Source organism: Dromaius novaehollandiae, chromosome 22 (genome assembly GCF_036370855.1).
Source record: "Dromaius novaehollandiae isolate bDroNov1 chromosome 22, bDroNov1.hap1, whole genome shotgun sequence".
Lineage (NCBI taxonomy): Eukaryota > Metazoa > Chordata > Aves > Casuariiformes > Dromaiidae > Dromaius > Dromaius novaehollandiae.
In genome coordinates, this window is record NC_088119.1 from 7,301,178 (window position 1) to 7,310,690 (window position 9,513).

A 9,513-nucleotide genomic window follows, 5' to 3' on the forward strand; every position below is an offset into this window, starting at 1 on the left:
GCTGGACCCTGAAAAGTGGGACCAGAGAAGAGGAGCAGGGAGCAGGATGCCTGGGTCCCCATGGGACGGTGCCCTGAGCCGGTGGGGAGTCCTGGGCTCTCCTTTGCCACACGTAGGTCATCCTGCTCTTTCTGTAGTCCCAGGGGTTTTGATGGAGGAAGGGGCCAAACCATTTGTGTGATCTGACCTCCAATATAGCTTAATGCACTATAACAGCAGCATTTGCTTCCCACTAGTTTTCACTTATTACATCGAGTGAGCCACTTCGGTGCCTCAGTCCCTGTCCCCCATTCCCCCTCCCCGAAAACCAGTGCCACCATCCCAGTTACTGCTTCCCCTCGCAGCATCCGGAGGCTCAGTGAACATCACTGCAGGGCCTGTTGCGGGCGGAGGAGGCAGCTTGGCAGCCGTGCTGTTGCTAAACGCCTCCTCCCGTGTCCTGTCCCCAGGTCCGATCAGCCGTACGGAAGCGGTGGCACCGGTGGCAGGACAAGCACTCCATCCGCGCCCGCGTGGCTCGGGCCATGTCCATCCCCACCTCGCCCACCCGCGTCAGCTTCCACAGCATCAAGCAGTCCTCGGCCGTGTGAGCCGCGGGGCAGCCGCCGTCCGGGCCGAGGGAGCCACGTCTCCTCGGGGCCACCGCCCCGCAGCGGAGCACGACGCGGGAGCTGGGTCCTTCCCACCTAGCAGAGGACGGGGAGCTCGCCAGAGCTACGGGAAACCCCACGGCCGCTTGCGTCCAGCTTTCCAGGACTGCCGCGTGGGATGCGACAGCCAAGACTGCTTCTTTGTCTCCCTGACTGTTGCTGGAGCTGGAAAAGGAGCCGCAGGAGCCCCAAGATGTTGCAGCTGCCTCGCTAGCAGCCATCACAGCCTCCCCACCGGCCTTCATCCCGGGCACGATGGCCCTGAGTTGTACGGCTGCTTCCCATGGGCTTGTCCCAGCTCCTCGCCTGGAGCGGGCTCACTGACTGCTCCGGGGGGTCGGAACACAGAGCCAGCACCGGGATGGCTTGTGGGGTCAATCCCTCGGGAAGTCGGTGCACGGCGCCTGGCCCCGCTAGCCCTGGCGTGGCGTGCAGGGACAGCTCGGTCACCCCGCCAGCCAGCGTGCGCTGGGGATGCTGCACAGGTGACCTAAAACCAGGAATGAACAGAGAGCCCTGGGCTGAGTCTAGACTTTGCTTTACGTAGCTGGGTTTTTATACCACGGGGGTTCCTCGCGCCCATGTGCCCCTGTCCCTCACCATGTCCCTGGCAGCCCTGGGCAGCCCGTGCAGTGCTGGCTGCTCCTGCCCAGGCAGCGGGACACCCATGGGGGTCCTGTACCCATAACCCCATCTGACTGTTTTCATTTCTCCTTTTAGCACAGAGGATGCAAAGCAGAGCCTCAACTGGAGAAAAAGTTGAGGTCCCCACACTCAAGGGTTATTTTTCCCCTTAGGGCACGAAGTGACCAGCGTAGCACACGGGGCTGCACCGGGCTGAAGCCTCCCGGCTCTCCTGGGCCTCTTTCCTCTGCCAAAAACAAGCTTGTGCGTTTATTAATTTTCTCAAGTCCAAACCCAGCTTAGCTTAATCATCACTCCTCGCCCAGGAGGTGCCCAGGGATATGGGCAGAGCCACTCTCTGCCCCATGCTGCTCCCTCGAGCTCGTGGTTCGTGTCTGAGCCTCCTGCTCCTGCAAGGAAAGAGCTGGGGCGAGGAGCGCGGGCGGGCAGCCTCCCTCCACCGTGGGCTTGGAAAGAAGCAGAAACCCTGTTTGTATCGCTCAGAGCTGGCCGATTCCTGCTCCGTCATGGAGCAGGGCAGGGAACGGCTGGAGGAGGGAGAAGGGCTGCAGGTCCCAGCCGGACCCTGCTCTTACCCTTGAAAGCTGGGGTCTGCACCAAAGTTGTTCCTTGCCCTTAGTCACAGGACGGAGCCGTTGCACAAAAAAGCAATTCCCTTGCAGGGGTGGGGTTAAGTGCCTTGGAGGAGCCACGGTCTCCCTCCCCAGCAAGGTCCCACCAGGGCGGAGGATGCAAACTGGACCCTCATTGCGGGGGAGTTTTGCCGCAGCTGCCTCAGAGCTGGAGGGTCCCTGGGTGCCCCGGTCCAGGGAGGCTGCTGCGGGGTCACGGGCCGGGGCTGTCGTCACTGCTGCCCGGCTTCAAGCTGCTTCTTGCTCCTGGGCCTCAGTTTCCCCACTCTGAAGAAGTCGGCAGTATTCCCTGCCCCAGGGAGGTTGGAAGCAGCTCCGAAATAGCACCGCTCTGACTTCCTCAGGTTAAAATGCCAGAAAGGAATAAAATCATCTTTTTTTTTTCTATAACGTGAGGCACAGACTAAAACCTCCACTTTCTTCATTGAAGTGTTCAAGAAGTTCAATAGTTTGAAGCAAAACCCTCCCATTTCCCACCTTCTTTCTGAGATTTCCTACCTGCATGTCTGTTGTGCAGCCAAACTCAGAAATGCTCCGTTGCCTGTAAAAACGTGCCCGGAGCAGCGGCTCGGTACTGCCGTGCGACCAGAACGAGGGCTGTGCCCTGCACGCGGGGCAGGTTTTGGTCCTTGTACAGGTTCACCCATCACTGACAGCCCCTGGCACAGAAACTGCCCCAGAACCATCCGCGGGTGAGAAAAAAGTGCCCCAGAGCTGTGCAACGGGAAAAGCAGCAACACCATTTTTTTATTCTCCTTTAAGGTAATTTGCAAAATAGTACAAACCCAGCAAAAAGAGCTGAAAAATCTTCCCTTTTTTCTGTTTCCCCCTGGGTCGGTTTGATTTCTCTGCTGGGCGCATCAACAGGAGAGGATCAAGCTCTGGCTGCTACAGAGAAGTGGAAACGCCCCAGGGAGCTTTTTTGTTGTACTTACAAGAGATGTTACCAAAAAGTGATGCAGCGTGTGTTCAGTTTGGATTTTCTAAGGCTGAGTCACCTGGGGGGGGGGGGGGGGGGGGAGTCGAAAATTTAAAAATCCAACAAAGAAACCCAAACAAAAGCATCCGTGTTTGCATCGCTGTTTTTCCACTCTCCTTCTCAGAGGTCTGCTCAGATCGACACGACTTTGCTTTCTGTAGCTAGGGAGAGGTGTGTGTGTTCTCAGCTTTCTTTGATTAAAACGACTTTGATTCCTCCCACAAGGACTTTGCAGGCCTGGTTTTCTTTTGGAGAGCAGGGCCGGGCTCCCTGCGAAGGTCTCAACACCTTCTTGTCTTGCCGTTGGGGGGGGAGATGAGCCCCCACGGGGGTCTCCCACGTCGGGCAGCGAGTGCCACCAAGGCTGGAAAAACCGAACGCCCTTTAAAGCTTTCCATGCGGCATCCAACGCGCTCTCGCACCAGCTGAGCTGAGACAGAATAAAAAATATAATGTGCTTCCCAGCTTGGGGGTTGGGGGGGACCAATTAAAACTGAATTTCATTTTCCCATCAATGTTAACTGGTGAAATTCAGACACCACCAACGCTCTCTGGTCAAGATCTTCCATCGCAGAATTAATTTGCTCATTGCACAGAGCCTCGGAGAGCACTGTAATTTGGTAAGCACCATGCACATAAATAATAATTACGGGTTCCTGCTGATTACATGATTGTATTTAAAGTTATCAAGTAATTCCAGGATTAATGACCTGCCAATCGCTGTCTCCTGCGCTCTTGGGGAGCTGCTCGAGATAATGCTGCGTTCACTCCCGACGATGTCCAGGCTGGGCTCAGGGCTGAGAGAGGCAAAGCGGGACCCAGAAAGAGCCCCAGAAGGGGAGGACGGACCCTCGAGGGGCTAAGGGGGGTCCTGGGCCAGACAGCGAGAAAGCCGGCAGCAGGTCCTGCCGCTGCCCCGGCACCACGCCGAGCCACCGCGGGAAGGCACAGATGGCTGATGGAATTTAATTTAGCTCATTTATTCAATTAACATGAGAAGCCCGTCCCGGAGGCGGCCTGCAGCCCGGGAATCGCGCCTTGGCCGCAGCCCTGCCATCTGGGGCAGGATCCCAGGGGGGGTTTTACCTCCCAGCTCTCCTTCCCCGGCAGAGCAAGCACCAGCAAAGGAGCAAACCCACAGCCCGGAGGGAGGGAAAGGCTCCAGCCCGTGGTCCTGGCCAGGACCTGTTGTTGGTCCACCTGTAGCAATCACCCATTTTGTGGGTGCTGCCTATTTCCCGCAGCTGCAACCAGCTGGGAAGAGGCCAGCTGGCTCCGAGGTGGCCGGGCGCAGGTGAATCCCACCTGTGCATCAGGGTTGGAGGGTTTATAGCTTGCATTTAAAGCCAAGCTGGAAGTATCTATTCCCCTTCTTTCAGCCTGGATCAGAGAGCACGTTTCTACAGGTTTTTTCAGTAGCCCTGGGCCATTCCTGGCTGTTTAACCCTCCTCGCACCTTCTCTGGTGATCCTGCATGGGAGGTGGGGAGGGAGAGGAAATCTCATTTCATTTTATAGCCGTATTGTCTAATTTGCAGCTTTGGGCACCGTTTGCCCCGCGATGCCTCTCGCCTGGGATGCGCTGTCTTTCCAGCGCTGCCAAAGCCCCGAATAAATATTTCATCCTTTAATTCCTGTGCCCTCTCGCTCGCTGCTCTCCCGCCCGGTGCAAGCCTCCCGCTGACATTTGTCACGGCAGTCGCAGTTAAATGGCTTTCAAAAGCGAGCGGCGGCGAGACAGGCAGCTCTCTGCCGCCCTCATGAAATTTTCAGCGGGTTGTGTATTTCCAGTTTGGAGGAAATCTAAGGATCCGAGATACCAGCCGGGCCGCCTCTGATCCCGTCGGAGAGCTTATCCGTTTGCTACTCAAGAAAAGGCTTTTCTGGCTGCTCTGTGAGGAGCCTCAGGGCTGCAACACCGGTGAATGCTGGTAGAGAGGTTTGCATTGCGCGGTGTCCCAAAAATGGAAATTTTCAGGGAGCAGTGAGGGGTCAGACCCCCCCAGGCCACGAGCTCACCCGTGGCTCCGGGGCTATTTGCTGGGCTTACCCAGCTCTGAGCCTACCCACTTAGCTGGACTTGGTGGCGTTGCCCAAGCTGAGAAACCCTGCGGGATTTTCAAGGTTTTTTGGAAATGGTTTTGCCCCTTTCAGCCCCCATCCCCTGCTCCCGTCTCAGCAGCGTCCCTTCTCCCAGGGCCAGGCTGGTGCAAGCGCCGTGGCCAGGCTCCCCTGCTCAGGGCTCCCTCCTCCTCCTCCTGGGCACAAGCTTCCGTGGGAAAGTAGGATTTTTGGTTCCTCCGAGCTGCCTCCGAGCCTTCTGCTAGCAGGCTGGGCAGCGGGGGAAACCGAGGCACGGATTCGCACCGCGTGGCGTAACCAGCTGCAGGGCCGTCTCCCGAGCCCCATCGCGCCAGACGCATCTGCTGCAGAGCATCTTCCAGCCCCAATTATCCAGGCCTGGTGCCTGCTCCAGGAGCTGGAAAAGAGACGTCAGTGTGACCGGAGACTTGATGGTCCCCTCGGCAGCCCGGAGCTTCCTTCTGCCCTGGGGCAAAGAGCCACAGCGGGAGACACCCCGTCCTGACCCAGCCAGTGATCCCCCCGTGGCCCTGGGTTGCTCAGCCCAGCAACGTGCCCTGCAGCAGACACGTCTCCCTCTTCTCTCTTAGTACCTGGCGGCTTCACTTGCTGCCTCCTAACTTCGGCTTTGAGGCAAATCGCAGGTGACTGGTTCCCGCTTCTCCCCCCTGCCAGCACATGGTGGCTGTGACAAAGCTGCCCAGGTTCGGCCCGAGCGACGTCCGCGGGGTTTCTGCACCGCGTCTCGCTGAGCTCCGATGGCGAGGGGTCGGGGCTGCTGGCTTGGTCTCCAGGGAGCGTCCCCGGCTGTCGGGCACTACTAGCACCTCTGCTTCCGAGGGGACCTCAGCTTTGCTTGGGATGGAACCAGCCTTCGGGAGAGCAGATGATCCGAGCGTGTTGCAACTAGGAGGCTCTTCCCTTCCAGGGCTGCAACCGTCCCGCGCTTGGGGGTGTCGCAGGAGGCGCGGAGGCGGGATGAGGTCCTTTTGCAGGAGGATTGCGGGAGCCAGGGTGGTTGGAGAGTCCCAACCAGCTGCCAGTCAGCTCACGGCTTGGGAAGAGACCTGTGAGCCCTTGAGATACAGGACAGAAAGGGGAGTCCTGGATTCAACACCCGCAGCCTTCCCGCTTGCAGGGGTGCCGTCAGACAGAAACCTGCAGGAGCACGAGCAAGGAAAAGCCAGGCCTGAGCAGCACGTGTAAATGCAATCCGCTGCAAGAGCAGCTTTAAGCCCTCAGTACTAGTCAGAAAGAAAGCCCTGCGACCGTATGTGGTGTCTAGAAAGGAAATTCAGATGAGATATTTTGGGCAAGCCTCGGAGTGCAGGCTAGAATGATTACGTTTTTATTGAAGTTTGACCGGCGCTGCATCACTAACCCAAAGCCATGGTAATAGAAATGCTTATGATTCTGATGGAAACGATTTGGGCAGCTAATGGGAGCTATATTTTAATGCATTAATATGATTAAGATGCGCTTAGAGACTGCAGATTGAATAAGGAGATAAAACAGCCCCTTGCGCCGTGGGAGAAGGGCTTGTTCTGCAGCGCTCTGCGCAGGGATGGCCCTGGCTGCTTCCTCCGTGCCGGGTGATGCTGAGGGAGGGGAGAGGGGCCTGGGCAGCTCCCTGGAGCCCCTGCCACAACCTCCAGGGCAAGGAGGAGGTTTGGAGGTTGCAAGTTTTCATCCTGCAATGAAAATATGCACTAAGCACCGTGCAGAGCTTTTAATCAGAGAGGGGAAGGCAAGCTGTCCGCAGCCGTACGCCCTCCAGACCGGCGTCCGGAGGCTGCTCCGTCACCCTGGGCTTTCCAAGGGATGTGGTCTTGCATCAGCCACTAATACCCAGCTCCCCGCTGAGCTGGTGCCACAGGGATTTCCAGGCTCTCCAGGGTATCGGGGAGGTGGCAGGGGCTGCGTCCAGGTGACACCCTGTCACCAGCCAGCTGCCAGCATTTCTGAAGGGTTTCGGGTCCATCTTGCCCTCCGGCTGGGATCAGACACAAGCGTTTCGCTCTGAATTTAAGCACACACAGCCGCTTCTCGGAGCCGGCCCGCTGGTTTTGTGCAGCACGAGGTGCTTTGCAGTGCGATTGATCCAATCTGGGTGCTTTTTTCCCCAGCGGTGAAAAATCGAAAGTTTGTTAGCTGCTCTGTTTTGGCGGCAGGGATGCATTTAACCCCCTACCTCCTCGGTGGCCACTTTTCGGCAGTCATCTGTGACGGCCGGCAAAGAGCAAGTCCACGGCTCCGGGGTGCACCCAGGGTGGCCAGCAGCTCCCAAACACCGTGTTATCCAAGAGGTCCATCAGCCTTGCACAGCTTCTTGGCACTCGCCAGGGAAGGCCAGCTTGCTGCACCCCCAGTAGTTATTTCTACATATTCCTAGTGCAATTATCGGCCCTGGAATGAAGTCGGGCTTATTTTCTTCCTGGGCAGCAATATACTAATTGCTACCAGGCAAATAAAAGGTGTTGGACCGGCAAGCGCTGGTGATGAGCCTGTTCTGCAGCCCCGGGCTCGTGGCTCATTCCCGGGGCCGGCTCCGTCCTCCACGGCATCCCGGCACGGCAGAGATGGTTTTTGGCTCTGCTGTTTCGGCTGGTGCCTCAGCCAGGCTAGGGCTCCCCCGAGACACCGGCACAACACACACACCCCAACCTGGACCTGGGTCAAAACCAGATATTCAAATTCAGCTCTGCCTAAAACTGCTGCCGTCCATCTCTCTGACCCCGGGAGGAAAGTTTTGTTGCTTAAAAGCTAAATTGAGGAAATACCTGGTTTGTTGCCTTCTGTATTTTATTTTTTTAAAGGAAGGCATGTTTCCTGCCCCCCAGACTTCCCACTTATGTTTAATTCCCATGCTTTTCTGTTTTTTTCTATTTCTTTTCCCCAAAGCAGTGCATGACAGCAAGGAACAAAGAACAGTCCAGTCCCCAGAGATTTTTCCTATAAAAGCGGCATCTCAGGCATCTTCTGACTAAATTGCATGGAGAGATGTGAAGGCCAGGACACAACCTGAGGCTCACAAATCCCAGCCTGGCAAAACAACACGCAAGTCAAGCACTGCCGTCGCGCTGGAGAGGATGAAGCGAGGAGACAATGCCACGGCAATTGAGGAAAATCTATGCAAAATGGGTAGCAATTAAATGCGAATTAACCGGGTTGCGAGAGGAGAAAATTGCTTCTTTCAAACCCTCTTGATTATAGAGCTGCAACGGCCCAGAGCTCCCATGGCTTAACGCCGGCGTGAACAGATGAAGAGACTGTTAATCAAGATTGTCAGAAGCTTTCCCAAAGCCAAGCCGCTGTGCTCGCGCGAGGGCTCTGCTCCTCGGCTGCAGCTGCTCAGGTATTAACCCCACAAGCGCCGGCTGGAGAAGGGGGACGGATTTTAATGCATGTAGGAGAGGGCGGCTGGGAAGCTGATCCTCCCGCGACGTTCCCCAGCGGCTCGGCCATCCGCCTCGAACGCCCGGGGGGCTGCCAAGCCCGGCGCGTGGCCCTTTTTCTGCTGCAAAACAGAGTTAATCCTGGGCAGACCTTCTTTTTGCACAGCCCTGCCATCCCACACGGCCAACCGCGTCCGTGCCACACGGCAGCCGGAGCATTTTGTCAGAGCTTCTCACCCAGAGCCAGGCTTTGGCATGGGCTGATGACATGCGCAGGCGTCCTGCTGGGTCAGGAACGGGCTGTTCCTAGCCCTGCTGCCCTCCAGCCCCGTTTGCACCCACCCCAGGTCGGATCTGGCCTCTGAAGCCAAATTCGCCCCCCTATCCCTTCCCCTCCATCAGCTGGATGCGAGATGTGACCACCAGCCTTCCCTTCCCTTCTTGGCACGCGTGGAAAAGACCCGAAACACGCAGCCGCTTCCCGCTCGGCAGCTGAGCCACAGCCGCCTTCGGTGCCGGTTACGTCCCTAAGCCGACGCCGCAGCCTTAATTGCATTAACGGGAGACTAATCGCACACCTAACCGATGCAAACCGGAGCCAACTACCTGACGTGACACCAGCGCTCAGGGCAGAGCTGGCCGTCTTGCCGAAGCGCGTTGACACCCGGTAATATCCCGCCTGCAAACTCAGAGCCTGGGATATAATTAGCTGCTCCCAGACCCCCGGGAAAACCTATCCCCGAGCAGGGGCGGCTCAGGAGCCGAGCAGGCGGTGAAACAGCGAGTTTTGCACCTCGGTCCTATTTCCGACGTCCTCGCCGGTCCCCGAGGGCACCCGGGGGCTGCTCCCTGCCGAAGCCGGTCGCACTCAGCGCTGCCCGTGCTTTGCGGAGACTCGCTAATCCCCAGCCTGCGAGCCGCCGCGCCGGCAAACGGAGCTGGAAACTTCGCACCGTCCCGACAACATCTCGTCTTCCCGGGGAGCAGCACGGCCCGGCGCTGCACCCGCAGCGAACGGGAAGGTCAAGCGGGCTCCGTCCCCGTGGGCTTGGTGCCCTTCTCCCTCTCGCTGGAGGGTAATTAGTGCCTCTCGGCTCGACAGCGCGATAAACTTGCCGGGGTAGCAGATCT

General features: G+C 57.8%; 1 protein-coding gene across 1 annotated transcript in view; it reads left to right on the forward strand.

The window, feature by feature from the left end:
• CRHR1 (corticotropin releasing hormone receptor 1) overlaps window positions 1-2,945 on the forward strand; it is a 34,731-nt gene extending 31,786 nt beyond the window's left edge. Inside the window, exon 13 of the mRNA XM_026099400.2 lies at window positions 450-2,945. Coding sequence (XP_025955185.1) covers window positions 450-590 — 141 coding nt within the window. The 3' untranslated portion in view covers window positions 591-2,945. The remainder of the gene's footprint in view (window positions 1-449) is intronic.
• The last annotated feature ends 6,568 nt before the right edge of the window (window positions 2,946-9,513 follow it).